Genomic DNA, 18,189 nt, shown 5'->3' with positions numbered 1-18,189 from the left:
GTCTTAGGGCTTATCCTGCTCCCCTTCTGTCAACTGGCATCAATAAGAACCATAGGCCACCAGAGGAAGCAGCTTTTATTGATGGGTTGTCTCGACAAACCAAACAGGGTATGCTATATACCCCTTTCAGTTACCCCCATCCCTCCAAGATCTCACATAGGTCCATCTGGAGAAGAGTTATAAATTGCCTCTTGGTTTTCCAAGACCCACGTTTTTTCCTCTCCTGGTTCAGTCTCACTTAGAAACTTAGTAGCAATATATATAGCAGCTACTTAGTAACAACTAGGGGTGGAGAGGGGTGGGGGGAAGAAGTTAGATGAGTAAGACCAGTGGTGCACGGCAAAACAGGAACCTGGCCTATCAAAGGTCCCTCTGTCCTGCCTCAGTGGCTTGACCCTTCATTGGTTGCATTTCTCTTTATGCTGGATCACACCCTTCTGAATCAGATCCGGGATTTCCACTGCCAGCCATGGACCCAACTGCAATACAAAGGAGACCCTGTGAGAGTACTACCACCCATTCAAGACTTCCTGTCCCACTGGAAGCTCCTTCCTAGAGAGAGATTCTGAAGGAGTATACATAAAGGTCAATACTGTTATTTCTTGTTGATTCTCAGCTAATTTTCCTGTACTACTCAGGGCCTAAATCCCCTCTTAAAAGTCAAATATGCCAAACTTACCCCCAGAGCCATGAGATGAGCTAGTCCAAACTTGGGCACATTCCTGGCCCACAAAGGCTTGAAATGATCAGTCAGGCATATTTTGCCACCCCTAGGAGAGGAAGAGGAGGATGTTAACATGTTAGGTTACCTTGGGAGCAAAAGGCTACTAGTAATCGGAATTGAGAACAAATCAGCTCAGTATTTTCCCCAGGAATGAAAGAGAAAGGCCTGGCGCCCCTCTAGGTCAGCAGAGCTCTTGGAAAATCTTCTGCCTCCCAGAATTCTTCCCTAAGGCCTTCTTTGACCCTTTCCTATGGGGTGTTCTGACTCTTTCCCATCTTCTATTCATTCATACCTGTACATCTTTGCTGTCTTTCCATCCAGTTCAGGGACTGCAATTTCTGGAGCAGTAGTGGGATATGTGATAGGAATCTGGAAAAATTATAAAATCTTAATATAAGAATCAGGATTTAAAGGAACTAATTTAATTAGACATACATATTTCTTGGTTGAGCTGAAATGTTCTGCATACTGTCCTAGCAACATGTACACACTTGTATTATGGACATGAAGATGAGTAACTGTAATCTATGCTTGTGTCAAACGTTAGCTTTCCCGTCCCATTTAAAAACTTCTCTTTGGTCCTTCCAAGAGAGGTTAACTTGTTAGCTACCTCTTCACATTTCCCATAATATCACACTCACGTCAAACTCGATGTCAAACTCATATTTGAGGAGGTCATGGATATACCAGCATTTTCCACACCACCTGTAAGAAAGACCAAATCTCAGTCCAATTTGCCCAAGTCTTCTCATACTCATACGACACCTTGGCTCAGACCACCAGTTTGAGAAACTCAGGTGTGATGGGGTTTGGGGAACCCTGAAGCTGCGGGAATGAAGATCCTAACGTGAGGCAGGACAGTTCTAGGAATGTGGTTTGTGACACCAAATTGCTCAAGCCAGGTTAGAGTCCCACCCCCAAACCTCCCAAGAGAGTCTGCCTACCGGGTCCCTTCTTTGTTGGACTCCAGTCGGAACCAATCATTGTCCGCATTCTTGTTGTTCTCCACATACTAAAAGCAGAGAATGAGATCTTTGAGAGGGAAGCTGGGGTCAAGGGCAGTCCCCTTCCCTCAAAAGAAAAATAAGCATGATAACTTTTTCTCTTAGTATGTTTGCCCAACTTTTCTGACATATGCGACACTGAAGACAAAGACACATTGGTATGTAAGGTACTTGCCCAGAGTAGATGTACTACTGATTTTACCTTCTGAATTTACTTCAAGTCTACCTCTCTGTTGTCACCATAACTAACTATTTTAGATCATTTTTCTTCTGTGTGAATTAATGACAACCTCCTAACTTGTCTCCTATCTTCAAGCTTATCCCTCTCAATTTTATTTTGTTCTCTACTGCCACTGTGATGGATCAAAACCCAAATCTGACCATTTTACTCCTCACCTTAAAATCCTTTAAAGGCAGCCAAAATAAAAGTCCAACTAATCAAACATATCTCTTCTGACTTATCTACCACTCCCTGCTTATTTGATGCTCTATGGCAAGTTTGAACTACTTGTGTTTCTTCATATAGACCACACTGTTTTTAGCTTCTATGCCTTTGCTCTTGACCCTTTATCTTGAATGTCTTCCTCCTAGCCTTATGTTTCACCAGGTTAACAAATGTTTACACTTCAAGTCTCAGCTCAAGCATCACCTCTTTCAGGAAGTCTGCCCTGACCAAACCCAAGCTGGATTCAGTATACTCAAAGTAGCCTAGACATTTCTCTCTCTTTTTACTTAAATACTACATTATAATAATCAGTTTCTGTCTGTTTACCTCAGTAGACTACACAGTCAGCATCATCTCCCTTCCCTCGGTACTAGGTGCACAATATATATTTTTAATTATTGAATACCTCTGGTATTCAAGGAGCTGCGTGCCTTTGAAGTAGACAGGAGCGCTGCATGGAAGACAAATTTTCTTCTCTCCCCACAGAAGAGATATTACTTAAGAAGGTGCCTCGTTTAGTCAAGCTACTGAGAAAGCCTGTGTGAAGTTTAAACTAAAGGGATATTAAGGCCACCCTGGTCAGCTTGACTAAATTTAGATAAGCTTCTCACTGACTCCAGGCACCCTGATTTTCTTCTTGCCCGGGGGAAGCGCCCTTACACTATCCTGGCGCCTGAGAAGTTCCTAACCAAGTAGTTACTTATCTCCCTCATACCACCCACCTCCCTCCTGGCTCTTACAGACCCCAGGTGGCCTAATGACCGCAAAGGACCAGGTGGTCCTAATTGCAACCTCAGTAAGTCACTCACCCATCACAATGATCACTGGATTTTCAGGCCTAATGTGCGTTCCTTATTCAGGAACAGGGAAGTAAAAAGCAAAGAGGTGTAGACGGGGACACAGAACCCCGGGGAATCCTTTGACCACCTTCCCTACTACCCAGGAGAAAAATGCATGGTACCGGAGAGACACGTCACCTTCCAGAGGGAAGTAACCCTAAAAAAAGTAGTTGCTTTCAACCAGAAGGCCTGTGCCTCTAACTGTGCCTCTAACCCAAGTCTCTTATGCCTCCTCCCTACTATTCCTCCTTAGCCTCCGCAGCCCCATAATGACTATTTCTATAAAGTTAGTAGCTAAACTTAAAAACCGGAAGCGGCTTCCACACGGAGCCTATTCCCGAGGACACCGGATTACCGCAACCCTTTTGCGACCCTATCGGCCATAGGAGCATAACTGACCCGGATAAGCGATTGATATTCTTCTTTCAGTCTCTGCACCCACAACTCCCGATCTCGGGGTCCAGCATTAGTCTTTAGCACCGGGATCTCTGACACGACGCGCCGGGTGGCCTCATCCGCCATCTTGGATTAGGGCGCAAAAAAAAAAAAACCCCAAAACGCGGATGTGGTCTGCCAGCAGTTTACACTCGGTCCGCCGCCATCTTTAGTATGGGAAGATGGGAAGTTGGGCTGCAGTAAAACTTCTGTGAATGTGGTTTTTATTTTCTTGTTGCGAAGACACAGTTGTCACCCTGCTTGTTGGTACAAAGAGAAAGTCAGAGGAGAAACGGACTTCCGTATTGGATATAACACCTCACTAAAAATACGGCTGATAGATAGCTCACAGGGAGATTACCGCTCATGCTCAGAGAAGTAATCTCAGAGAACCCTTCGGGACACTTTAACAAACTTGGCGAGCTGTTAGAATTTCAGGCTGAATTTAGACAGTGTTCCGGCACTGTCTCCCTTAAATGCGCGATTCGCAAGCTTATACTCCAAAGAAGTTTCCTTAGTTTTCACGTAGTCCAATTGTGGTAGCAGGGACCAAATTCATTCATCCAATCGAAGAATACTGAACTCCTGATAATTTTTAGAAACTATGGGGAATTAAAGTGTAATATACAATCCCTGCCTTGAAGAATTAGCACTATTTAATTAGGGAATTCTTAATAGTGTCTACGGAGTTTAGGGGTCACAGGAACAGTTGTCTAGTCTAGCCTAGAATAGGCACTCGTTACTGAATCCTAGACATTTTTTGGTCTAGACGTAACTCATCTAGGAAAGGAACGTGGCTCTCTATCCTTAGTGCATGCAGTAGGTGTCCAGTAATCCTTTTGCAGAATTTTGTATCTTCCAGTTGGTTTTCAATTTAAACGGATTACTTTAATTCTGGCCCTAATTGACATATCCTGCTATTGTAAATGGAATTTTTACTTGATATTCATTTCAGAAACAGTTTATGTGACTTTATGTATTGATCTTGTACCCTGCCACTTTGTTGAATTTATTGGTTCTAGTAGCTTTCTTGTGTATTTTCCCACCATTTTTAAATTGCTTTTTTCTTGATTTGATGCTCACCTAGTTACTGCAACTGTTAAACTGTTTTCCAGAGCTCTGAGAAAGATGTGTGTGCCAGAATTTTCTTGATAAAAAATTGTGTAGGGGCACAGAACCCAGGAATGTCTCACTCATCTTCCTGACTTTAGGGGAAAAGCATTCTTTTTTTTCTCTATTAAGCATGATGTTAGATGTAGGTTTTTCATAGGTGCTCATTACCACGTTGAAGTTCCTTTCTATTCCTACTTTGTGGAGGGTTTTTTGCTTTTGTTTTATCATGAATGAGTGTTGAAATTTATCAAGCACTTTATCTGTGGTAACTGAGAGGACTGGTTTGTTTTTTGTGGGGTTTTTTTTTGTCCTTTATTCCATGTTGTATCTCTTTCATGAAAAATATGAGACATGATAAGTCTAACACAATGTTTTGTAACATGAGAGCTCTCTTTCCTAGGGGAAATAAAGATTTTACTCACTTTCAGGTATAGGCCCTGTGGTGTGGTAGAGAAAGCAGGTATTTGGAATGATACTTTGAGATTTAATTGTCATAGACTTTGGAGAATTCCTCTATGAACCACATCTTTTCACCTATAAAAAGGAGACTACTAATGCTTAAGGGGTTGTTGTAACTATACATACAACATCCCTTAATTATGGCAGTGGTTTACAAATATTTTTGAAGTGGAGCCAGGTTTACAAACAAAATCTTACTTGAAATGTCAAAATACAAAAGTGATAAATGCAGTGCTGCTGTTACAACTGGAGGTAGTAGTCTGTTATCTCTGAGAATATACCCCCTACGCTAACCACTCATCACACTTGTTTGTCTTAATAAATTGGAAACTCAATCAAGGTGGGAACTGTGTGTATTTGTCCTGTTCACTGCTGTATTTCTAAAACTTATTACAGTGTCAGCCACAGAGTAAGTGCTCAATCAATATTCTAAAAATAAATGAATAACTTGGTGGTAAGGTAATCACCAGGAAAGCTGTCTTTTTAAAGCTGCATTATGCTCTTTGTTTTGTTCTTTTAGAAAATCGCCTTAATAAGCCACTGAGTAAAGCAGAACTCATAATATGTATAATAATGCAAAGGGCTTTCTACATTATAGGCATAGTTGTACCTCTGCAAATTTTATTTAAATGAACTTCTTTTTAAATATGATTTTAACTTACTCTTGTGGAGATGTATACTTGTTTAAATATTAAGTAATTCTCATAAAAGATCAGAAACTGAAATCCAGAAGACTGATTGAAGTGTGTAGGCCTGAACTTCACCTTGTTTCAGAGGAAGAACTCGTTCATGAAGAAATGTTTATGGAGTTCCTACCACATTCCAGGCAGTGGTAATACAATAGTACACAAGGCAGGCTGAGACACTGCCTTCATGACAATTATTGTAAAACACCTAGAAAAAAGGATTGGATAGGATTGATTGACTAAATTGTGAAAAATGCACTAATATCAGACTATTGTTTTGGTGGGTGTGCTGGTTTGAATCTGTTATGTACCCCAGAAAAGACTACGTTTTTCTGATCCATTCTTGTGTGGGCAGATTTATCGTTGGGTGGGAACTTTTAAGTTGTTTCCATGGAGATATGACCCACCCAATTCAAGGTGAGTTTTAATTCTTTTACTGGAGTCCTCTATGAAGAGGATAAAGACAGAAACACAGAGAGACAGATACAAAGCCCAGAGAGATGAAACCATATGAAGGACACACACAGAGAGAAATGCCCCAGAGATGCTAAGAGACCTGCAGGACACCGAAAACTCAGAGGGATGTTCCCAGAAAAGCAAGAAAGGACACACGGAACCTAAAAGGATCAGAACTTGAGAGCGAAGGACCAGATGCCTTCCCATGTCACAGAGGTGTCCAGATGCCAGTAGCCTTTCTTCATAGAAGGTATCCTATTGATGCCTTACTTTGGACATTTTCATAGCTTTAGAACTGTAAATTTGTAACTTAATAAATCCACACTATAAAAGCCAACCCATTTCTGGTTTATTGCATTCTGGCAGCTTTAGCAAACTGAAGCCATGGGATACTGCAACTGGGTACACAGAGAGAGGCCCTGAAAGTAGTTGAAAGCCCCATTGTCAGTCATCAAGGGGAAAGACAGGGGGGACCGAAGGAGAAGTAAACACTGAATTAGGAAAATAAAACTCGGACTTGGGAAGGAAGAATTTTTCCTCTGATCTTTAAGGAGTTGGGTCTGGACTCCAGTATGCTGAAAGATACTTAAGAACGGTGAGGGTGAGGATGGCTCTACTAGAGTGAGTGAGCCATCCCATAGAGAATCAGTGTAGATGGGTAGCCTGTTTTGGAAAATTTTCTCTTTTGTTATTACCTTTTATTATCCTGGAGACTTTAACAAAGTATCATTGTTGTTTTAGTTTGGTCACTGTTATGCTTTGGGGGATTAAGGGAAGGGATGGGTTTACACTTAGAATCAATTGGTAAAGAGAAAGATAATAATTAACATTTACCCACAGTTTACTATGTGCCTGGCTCTATCCTAAACATTTTAAGAATGTTAATTCCTTTTATTCTGAGGTAGATACTGTCATGATCCTCATTTATAGCTAAAGAAACTGAGGCACAGAGAGGTTAAATGAAAAAAGCCTAAAATCACACAGCCAGTAAATGATAGAGGTGGAATTTGATCCCAGGCATATCTTTAACCACTTTATAAACTGCCTTTCTACCATCACCAGGTCAACGTGTGATGAACAGATTTCTGAGGGGTTGGGAGTGGTGGTAGCGGCCGTTGATGTCCCTAAAAAGGGCCAAACCAGTGCCCTTCCAGGAATGGAGGGTAAATGTGCAGATGGGGAGGCCCTTCTGAAATGCTACTGTGCCCTATAGGGTCTTTCGACCAATAGACTTTGAATTTAATTCTTGATGCATCTTCACTTCCTATCTATCAGCTCTTGACATCTCGGCAAGAGGTGAGGGTGTCAAAAGAGTTGGTTACCAGAGATAAAAAGACAGTCACTGAGGAGAAACTAATAGGTAGACATTTACTATACAATAAGAAATCCATATTCTAGAGGTATAGGAAGTATAAATAAAGTAGATGGAGCCCCAAAATATGTCTGAGAGAGTCAGTTAGGGCTAATAACATTTGAACTCAGGATAAGTACATTGGATGTGGAGGCAAAGAGAGGGCAGGAGAAGGATGGCATTCTAGGCAGACAGAAGCGCAAGCACAGAGGCAGGAAGGCATAAGGAAATAGATTAATAACAGCAGAAATCCAAATCATTACTTATAACAGAAGGAAAAAAGCTCCTAGAAACTGTTAATACTATGTTAATTCCATGGAAAATGCCATATAGAAATAAAAATTAAGAAGAAAATTTACATGATAAGCTTTTAAAATATTTATTTTTGATAGATAATGCATGTACCTCCTCAAAATTTGGTTTACCCAAAAACCTTGTCATCAGAACATTGATTATATATATTTGGGGGATGTGCATAAGCACAATGAATATATAGTTGCTTTTGATGTCTGCCAATTCAACAATTGAAATGGTATCTCAAGGCAATCTTAATGTCCATTTCTTTTATTATGAGTAAGGTTGAGTATCTTTTCATATTTTTAGCATCCATTTTCTGTAAATTCTTATATCCTTCCCGCTTTTTAATTGTTATTCATTTATTCTTACTAATTCATATGAGGTTTTTTTTTTAATATCAAAGAGATTAGCCATTTATGGTGAGTTGTAAATATCTTTCTCAGTTTGTCATTTGTTTTTACTTTTGTTCAAAGTATTTTAACCATATGGAAATTTTCATATATGCTTTGCTTACAGCTTCTAGTGTGTCACCACCAAACTCTCAGGACTATTATTTTTAAATGATCCCATGTTTTTTTATTTGAGCTTATTTAAACAATACAGGAAAAATAAAAACAAAATTAATTCAAAACCCTACCCTCATGAGATAAAATCTGCATTTTTTTTGCCCGAGGCTCTTCTTTAAGCTTGCCTTCATCTTTTTTTTTTTTTTTTTTTAACATTTTTTATTGTATGATACAATATATATACAAAGCAAAGAAATAAAAAAAGCAATAGTTTTCAAAGCACTCTTCAACAAGTAGTTATAGAACAGATCCCAGAGTTTGTCATGGGCTACCACATGATCCTCTCAGATTTTTCCTTCTAGCTCCTCCAGAATATAGGAGGCTAGAGGGCTTATATTTTTATAATCACAATTGACTTTTTTCCTTCTTTTTTTTTTGTGAAAAAAACATATATACAAAAAAAGCTATAAATTTCAAAGCACAGCACCACAATTAATTGTAGAACATATTTCAAGAGTTTGACATGGGTTACATTTCCACTATTCTAGATTTTTACTTCTAGCTGCTCTAAAATACTGGAGACTAAAAGAGGTATCAATTTAATGATTCAGCATTCATATTCATTTGTTAAGTCCTATCTTCTATGTATAATTCCACCATCACCTTTGATCTTTCCATCCCTCTCTTTGTGGGTGTTTGGGCTATGGCAATTCTAAATTTTTCATATTGGAAGAGTTTGTCACTAATATAGGGTAGGGAGAGGGAACTATCTGATGTTCTGGAGAGGCTGGGCTAGGTTTCAGGACTTCCTGCAGTCATTTTAAGTGTCTATCCTTCTAGACATTTCTAGGTGCACGTTTCCTTACTTCTGTTTACTCTGGGTTTAATTTAGTGTTCTGGGTTCCTTTTGTGCATGTGTGGTAACGTATGTACAAACATAGACTTTCCTAGTTCAACCATTTTCAAATATACAATTCAGTGGTATTGATTACATTCACAATGTTGTGCTACCATCACCCTTCATTACCAAAATGTTCTACGTTCTTGAAATGGATGCAAAATTCATAAATTTTCAACATTTATTTTTTTCCTAATATGTGTATTTAAAACTGTATTTTCCTCTAGGCTCAGCTTTAGTCACATCCCAATGTCATATTTTTATCACCAGTTAAAAATATTTTCTAATACCAATTGTTCTTTTTTTCAGGTTATCTAAAAGTGTTTCTTAATTTCTAAACATAATGATTTTCTAATTATCTCTTCATTATGGATTTCTAGTTAATTGCAGTTGGGCAAGAAACATACTTTGTATACTTTCAATCCTCTGAAAATTTGTTCAGACTTGCGTTAATAGCACAACATGGTCAGGTTTTAAAATGTTCCAAGTGTGCTTGGAAATAAATTGTAATTTTCAGTCATTGGAAATAGCAGACTACATATGCTTGCTGAGTCACATTTGCTGGTCATGTCATTTAAATTTTTTTATATCCTTACTGATTTCTCGTCTATTAGTTCTGAAGAACGTATGCTTTCTATGTTACTGAGAGGTATGTTACATTTCCTACCACTGAATTTGTCCTTTCGTTTTCTTTGAAGATCTGTTGCTTCATATAACTTGAGGTTATCTTATTATGTGTATACAAATGTAGAATTGTTTTAAATTGAACTTATCATTATGAAGTAATCTTTATTTCTAGTAATGCTTTTTTTTGCCATAAACTTTACCTGATATTAAGAAAGCTACCAATTTTCTTTTGGTTTATGCTTGTATAGTATATCTTTTCCCATCCTTTTACTTTCAAGTTTTTTGTATCCTTATGTTTTAGATAGCTTCTGGTATTTTATATAAAATTGTAAGGTCTGGCTATTAGTCCACATGGAATTGTGATGAAGCATACGACATAGGAAGGGGACTTCATCCAACAAATATTCAGTTGTCCCAATACCATTTATTAAATAATCCATATTCTTTCCACTGATCTAAGAGGATACCTTTATCAATATAAAATTTCCACATTATTTGGGTCTATCTCTGGACCTTCTATTCTGTTCCATCAATTTGTCTATCAGAGTGGCATTACTCCATGGTTTTAATTATTGTAGCTTTATAATACATTTTTTTTATATCTGGTTGGACTGACTTCTATTCACTACTTTTCTTTTTCATAATTTTCCTTTCAACTCTTGTTTGCTTATTTTTCCATGTGAACTTTAAAACCAGCTTGTTAAAAAAAATCCTGATGTCTTTATCTAAATCATATTAAATTTATGGTTTTCACAAATTGACACCATTGTATATCTAAGAACGTGCTATTCCTTTCCAGTGTTCAAATTTTCTTTCGTATGCATAGCATTTTTTTCCTACACCAGTTTTATTTAAAACACGAATAAGTATTTGTCTTTTCGTGATGACAAATGTTCTAGTTTGCTAGCTGCCAGAATGCAATATACCAGAAACAGAATGGCTTTTAAAAAGGGGAATTTAATAAGTTGCTAGTTTATAGTTCTAAGGCCGAGAAAATGTCCCAATTAAAACAAGTCTATAGAAATGTCCAATTTAAAATATCCAGGGAAAGATAACCTTGGTTCAAGAAGGCTGATGAAGTTCAGGGTTTCTCTCTCAAGTGGAAGGGCATATAGCGAACAGAGTTTCTCTTTTATCTGGAAGGCACATGGTGAACATAATCAGGGTTCCTGTCTCAACTGGAAGGGCGCATGGCAGACACAGCATCATCTGCTAGCTTCTTCTCCTAGCTTCCTGTTTCATGAAACTCCCCGGGAGGCATTTTTCTTCTTCATCTCCAAAGATGGCTGGTGGAATCTGCTTCTCGTGACTACGTCATTCTGCTCTGCTCTCTCTGAATCTCCTTCATTCTCCAAAATGTTTCCTCTTTTATAGGACTCCAGAAATTTATCAAGACCCACCCAAATGGGTGGAGACATGTCATCACCTAATCCAGCTTAACAACCACTCTTGATTAAATCATATCTCCAAGGAGATGATCTGATTACAGTTTCAAACATACAGTATTCAACAGGGATTATTCTGCCTTTATGAAATGGGATTTTGATTAAAACATGGCTTTTCTAGGGTCCATACATTCCTTCAAACCAGCACAACAAATGATTCAAATAATGTTAGATACGTATCACTGGCTAATACGCATTTTATTTAAAAAAAAGAAATGATCTGAAACAAAATTATTTTTAAAAAAGCAAAAGAATCAGGGTTATATACAAAAGGGAACTGGAACCTGTAAGCTGATTCCAAAATGAAATGAGCAGAAAATCTGTGGAGAAACCAGAACGTTCCATCCCTGCTTTGGGGAAGGGCTATCACACATTCAGTCAGCGGAAGATGGATCAGTAGAGAGGTGTCTTTGTACAAATTTCAAGCCATTTTTGCTTGTGCAGAATCATCCAGATCTTCCCAAGACTGAACGGGTAGTCCTGTGGCTTTCTTCTTTTTCCACATTTCCAACAAGGGTACATGATACATGCACAGCATTTCAAAACTTTGTACATACGCACATCTCCTATTACGGCTATTTCTAGGCATTTCATCTACTTGTTGCTAATGGGTCTTTTCTTGCATTATATCTTTAAATTGTCATTTGTATATACAACACATTTATTTCTCTACATTAATGTTTTCACAGGCACTTTACTAAGTTCTATTATTTGTAATAATTTTCATTTGATTCTCATGAGTTTTCTAAGTAAATAAGCATGTTATCTGCAATAATAACTGATATATTATTTTAGATATGTAAAAACCGTGTATAAATAGCTAACGCTTAAAAGAAGACATGAAGTGGAATAATGTGAAGATTTAGAAAAAAATTCCTTTTCTTTGTTATAAGTTCATTAATGATTAACTAAAGTTGTAATAAGACTTTTAGCATCTTAAATTAGTTCAGGGTCTTGGGCCTGGACACATAGTATTTCAGAAACCAGAAATATTTTGTAAATGAATGTGTCCCCTTTAGGTAATTTGAGAAACTCAGAATATCACAAATGCCCATTCTCAAAAAGAGAAATCTAGATGGCGAATTCTGGAAAAAAAAATGAATATTAACGTTTCTTAGTAAAATTCTAGAACAATGTTTAAAGGGTAATTTATGAGCACTGAAAATAAAGCAGTGATGTGATCCCCAGAAGTCTACTTTGATTCATCATGATGAGATTCAGTCTCACAAAACGTCAGCTCAGCCCTCCTCCAGCTTTTGCAGGTGTCCTCTCAGCTCTGGACAGTTCTCTCCACTCTCCTCAAGGTGGCTGGCTCCTTCATGGCCTTTGAACCTCAGTTTCCATGACACCTCAGAAAAGCATTTCCTGAACATTCATTTTTTTTCTGTTACAACATTCTATTCTCTTCTTTCATAATTATCTCAATTTGGAATTATATATTTGTTATTTTGTCCTTATTGTCGGTTTACCATGTAAATAAAGTGGGCTCCGTGAAGGAATGGACCACATCTATTTTGTTCACCACTGTGTAGTCGTACCTTATGTGCCTATTATAGTATTTGACATTAGCAAATGCTTAATATACATTTACCAAATAAGTGACTGAATGACTTTCCTTTCTTGTCAGTGTTAGGAAAACATCACAGAGGCCAACATATCTTGATTTCAGAAAAATGTAACTAAGTTTCCTGATATGTCGTGAAAAATATAGAGAGGATTTTTTATCTGCTTGAACAACTAATCAAAGAAGAATTGATTAACGTTTTAAGTTGGTGGGATTGGTGAGACAGGATGTTTTTTTGTAATGGCCTGTAGGACAACCAATGACTTGGAAAAAGATTTCCCCATAAGGGCAGCGGAGTCACAAAGAGCCTCCTGGATTTCTGAAGCCTGATGAAAATTGTGCTGTATACATTCTAAATAAATATTAGGTGACATTTATTGAGTACTTCGATGACCTGGCCCTATACTAACACTTTACACATTATTTAATATAATCATTACAACAGTGACCTAAGATGTGGGTGTTGTAGTTCCTCCTTTTTAGATGAGATAAAGAGTTCAGAGAGGTTAAAGAATTTACCCAAAATCATAATATTAGTAAGGGTCAGAGCTGAGGAGTGAAGAAAAGTGAGAAGACTTTTGGACAGTAACTCATTAAGATTCAGCAACTGATAGTGGTCCCTATTCTTCTATTCAAAAGCAGTAGACACCAGAAAACAGGTAAACACTTACAGTTAGGCTTCAAGCTAAACTTCAATTAGAAGTTTATGCAGTGGATGAAAACAACTGAGAAGCCTGAAGTTAATGCGAATCATCAGGTCAGAAAGTCATTGTAGGATGAAGTTCAATAGTAAAGCCCAAGGCTTTACACAGGGTTCAAAGTGGGTCAGACAAGAGTCAGGAGGCTACTTATGACAATGGATTACTAATAATGAAACTTTGTCTTAGTTTCCAAGCTATTAAGACAAATATCATACAATGGCTTAACAATTTAAGGAATTAATTGGCCCAGTTTCAGAGGCTAGAAGGCTTTCTCCCTACTCTGGGTGGTAGTGTCCTGGCTGGCCAGCAATCCTTGGGTTCCTTGGTTCCCTGTCATAGGGTAATGCCTTTTTCTTTTAGATTGTTGACTTTCGGCTTCTCCCTGAGGCTTTCTCTTCCATGTCCAAATTCCTTTGTTTATAAAGACTTCAGTCATATAGGATTAAGGCCCACACTTATTCCCTTTAGGCACATCTTAATAACATTTTCAAAGGTCCTATTTACAAATGAGTTCACACCCACAGGGCCAGGGGTTAGGACCCAAACGTGCCTTTTGTGGGACACAAGATTCAATCACCCACCCACTTCTTTAAGAGAACATCTGGTTTGAAAGATCTTAATTCTGGCAGAGCTGGAGAATAACATTAGTGGGATAAGCTGCCTTAATAGAGTATTCTGATTAAGAAATGTAAAGAAAGCCACTGTATTTTGAAATGGTACTACTACTAATTTGGAAAAAAATTTTATAAGAGATATGGTAGCTGTCTGGAGGGCAGACATATGACTATGATGTACTGACTCAAGAGAGAAAACACAGGACCAATAACTGGAAGTTACAAAGACAAGAGTTGTTTTAGGTACAGAAATAAAAGTATTTTCTAACCACTGAGATATTCATTCCAGGGAGTTGAGAACTATATGCAGGGCATGGTGGAAATAAGAGTATGTAAAAGGTAGCTGGAATGGCACCAGGGTAAAGATTCTGTGGAAGGAAGAGGTAACTGTAAGAACAGAGTATGTTGAGATGTAGAAAAGGGTGGGAATCACAGTAGAACTAGAGACCAGACTTTGAAAGCTGCAGGAATGGTTTTTCAGCTAAGGCTCCAAACAGAAAACAGGAACTGATATGAAGGAAAGTGGAAAGCAGAGGAGTTTGAAAAACAAGAGAATCCTACTTTAGATTGTCAATCTTCTCAGTGGCATTTCCCTAAATTTTTAGTTGAAGCAAGGAGAGGGTGGGAAAAGAACTTAAGGCAAGAGATGTAGTTTTTGCTTGAACTATATAGATGGTGTATAGTTTAAGCCAAGGAGGAATAGCTGTCTAGCTGTGGCTAACAAAAAAGTCCTAAACTGTTTGAAATATTTTTTTTTTCTCAATGATTGAAATGAGAGTACCCATCTCTACACTGGTCCCTTTACCCTTCGGTTTAGCTAGTATTTAACTCCGTTCCACCTCTGGAAATCTGCTCAGCTCTCTTTATGGCACTATGATCTCAAGGCTCCATGTTGAAATTTCCAGGGCCTCCCAAATGGGAAACATTCCTTCAAATACAGCTCTGAATGGCCTGACTAGCTTAGGAACAATTGGTCAGGCAATTGTTCCAGTGTATGAAATTTGGAAAATTTAGTTGAGGTGTGGCCTCAGGAATAAGACTGAGTCCTGTAGAGGAAGAAGGCCTAACAAAGACAAATTTCAGCCCCTCCAGCAGTCTGGACACCACACTATGGCACAGGAGGGCATTCTTTAGCATGGCTCAGCTTGTCTAATCCTCTAAATGAGGTTGGGTTAGGTTTGGAGGGGAGAGGCCGGCTCATGAATATTGGTATGGAGAGAGAACATGCTACTTTAAGCAGTAGTGCCTGTGTCTGTCTCTTTTCTGGGCATGTAGGTGGGGCATAGGCCCACTCCACACATCATGGCCACCTCTTTATCTTTGTTTATTGTGGTAACATACATACAACACACAATTTCCCATTTTAACCACTTTCACGTGTACAATTCAGTGATATCAACTGAATTCACAATACCATGCTACCATTACCAACATCCATTACCAAAAGTTTTTTATCATCCCAAACAGAAGCGCTGTTCTCTTTAAGCATTAATTCCCTAAATCACCCCACAGCCACAGATAACTTATAATCTACTTTGTCTCTATGAATTTTCTATTCTAGGTATTTCATATAAGTGATCAGTAACTTTGTGTGTCTTTTTTCTAACGGATATCTCGTCCATGGTAACTTTTTGAAGTGAGGCTGTTTATTCTCAACAGGAAGTGGTGACACGGTGTTAGCCTTCTCTTTGTTCTCCATTGCTTTTAGTCCATTGAGCTTCCATCCTCTTGCAAAAATTCTTTGCAAACAAATACCTTTGAAACAAATACCTGTCTCTACTATCCTTAAGCCTTCATACTTACTTCAGCACCTATTAAAAAGCCCCTCTCTGTGCCAACTCTTAACATCCTGAGTCCTTTTAGGAGAACCAGTGCAACACCTAGTTAGTTCTTGACCTCCTCAACTCCAACTTATACTCCTACTTTTAATTCCTTCACTATTTCTGGGAACAAATGTTTTTCTTATGGAGGCTTCAGGGACATGGTAAGGAATGGGAGAGGGTAGCATTCTTGCGTGAAAAGACTGGTGGTCTCAGAGTCGGGTGTTGTTGACCTGAAGACCCACTGAGATACTGGGACTGTTAGCCATAATACATAAGGGGAGAACAGAATGGGGGTTGGACTATCCCATAATATGGGGAAAAGTTCAAGATCTGGCTTTGTCCTTTGTGCTTAGTTTCCTTGGTAACCTGGATGTTCTGTAAACCTGGATCTGGAGCTACAAGTGGCTTTCCTATTAGCTACCTCTCTGGGGACATCTGACACTTTTGACAAATTCAATCTCCCCCGCCCCTCCCCTTTTTGTTCATGCAGCCAGGAATCAAACTGGGGTCTCCCGCATGGCAGGAAAGCATTCTACCATTTAACCACCTGCACACCCTCAAATTTCACCTTGAATTACTCTTTTCCTTCTGATTTGTCGACAACTGTCTCCTAGTTTTTGTTCTTCTTCACTGGCTATTTCTTTTCAAAGGTCCTCCAAGGGTTCTTGTGCTTGTAACTTAAAAAGTGTAACTTTTCTTAGCCCTCTGTTGTTCTCTGTCTGGGGAGCTTATCTAAATCTAAGGCTTCAGATACAAATGAAATGTTGATAATTCAGAATTTCCAGTCTGGACTCATCAGAGTTTTTAAAAAGTATTTTTCTATAAAGATAATAATACATACATAGTAAAACAAAAATTCAAACAGTATAGATGGATCTAAAATGAAAAGTACAAGTCTCATCCCTCCCCAGGCCACCCTTTTGAGGTAATTTTTAAATGCGTATATAAATGCACCAAATGTACCTTCACTTCACTTTTTTCCATTTAATATCCTAAGGTTTAGGTCTGTACATTTCAAACTGCCTTTAGGACATCTCCACATGGGTGCCTCACAGGCACTTACTTAAAACTCATTCCCTCTCTTTCCTTCTTCTCCTTACCTCATTCTACATCCTAACTGTTAGGCTCCTTTTCAGTCACTACCTTAAAAAAACTGTCTTGATGCTTTTCCAGCCACTCAAGTCTCAATTTACCTCAACCTGGTTCCTGCCCCACCATATCTACCAAACAAAATTACCAAATGACTTCGTTGCAAAATTCACCGCACACATTCTAGTCCATATCTTACCTGATCTCTCTGTTACATTTAACACTTTGACCCGTTTCCTATATATTTCTCCTCTTTCTGTTGCCCCTTCTCACTATTCTCTTTTTGGCTTGTTACCCTCAACTCATCCCTCAAATTCTTCTTTCTAGGCCATCTTAACCACTCCCATAGCTTCAACTGCTATAGCCATTTCTTGCACATGCATGCAAACATGCACATCCCAAATCTTCTTTTGGGTTCCCAGCCCACATTGATATTCAATTGTCTAACTGGATTTTTATTTTTAGATGTCCCACAAGTACTTAAAATTCAACATGCTAAAAATGGAAGCCACTTTCTTTTCTCCCAAACAAAATAAAAATGGAGTTGTCATTCTCCAGCCAGAACACTGGAATCATCTTGGCCTTCTCCTTCTGCCTCACATCCCTTAAATCCAACGTATTTCTCCAGATCCGTACGACCCCTTCTCCAGGACAGACCACCGTCATCTCTCTCAGAGCTTCCCAATTGTTCTCTTCGCCTCTCACTTCATACTCTCTAATCCATTCTCCACAATGCAACCAATGATCTATTTAAAACGTAATTATAATTGTCCACCTCTTTTAAAACCCTTCAAAAATTCTCTAATGCCCTTTAGAAAGTCAATTAATTTACAAAAGTTTTCTGTAATCCGCCCCCTCCCAACCTCCAGGCCTCTTCTATTACCTCTCTTTCCTGTAGCCACGCCAGATTCCTGGCAGCTCCAGAACGTACCCGGCCCCCCAATTCCCAACAGTCCTTCAGAATACAGCACGGGCGACACGTCCTTCTGGAAACCGGCGCTCAAAAAGACAAAAGTCGAAAGAAGGGAATCCGAGAACGAATATGAGCCGCACTTTCAGCACCCGACCCAGATTTACATAAAGTCGGGTTACCGGGAAACTCAGAGCAAAGGT

The 18,189-nt window shown here is 38.7% G+C and overlaps 2 protein-coding genes across 2 annotated transcripts in view; one reads left to right on the top strand and one right to left on the bottom strand.

Moving 5' to 3' along the window:
- Positions 1–18,189, top strand: part of DEDD (death effector domain containing) — a 28,763-nt gene that overhangs the window by 530 nt on the left and 10,044 nt on the right. The window lies entirely within an intron of this gene.
- Positions 58–18,164, bottom strand: UFC1 (ubiquitin-fold modifier conjugating enzyme 1). The gene is made up of 7 exons (XM_077156666.1): positions 17,960–18,164; positions 3,412–3,704; positions 1,669–1,736; positions 1,366–1,429; positions 1,017–1,093; positions 680–770; positions 58–479 (listed from the first exon to the last, which is right to left on the bottom strand). The coding sequence occupies exons 2-7, from the start codon at positions 3,532–3,534 to the stop codon at positions 399–401; spliced, it is 504 nt and encodes a 167-aa protein (XP_077012781.1). The 5' UTR covers positions 3,535–3,704; positions 17,960–18,164; the 3' UTR covers positions 58–398.

Source organism: Tamandua tetradactyla, chromosome 4 (genome assembly GCF_023851605.1).
Source record: "Tamandua tetradactyla isolate mTamTet1 chromosome 4, mTamTet1.pri, whole genome shotgun sequence".
NCBI lineage: Eukaryota > Metazoa > Chordata > Mammalia > Pilosa > Myrmecophagidae > Tamandua > Tamandua tetradactyla.
Note: the sequence above shows the minus strand (reverse complement) of the source record. Positions and strands in the feature narration are given on the sequence as shown.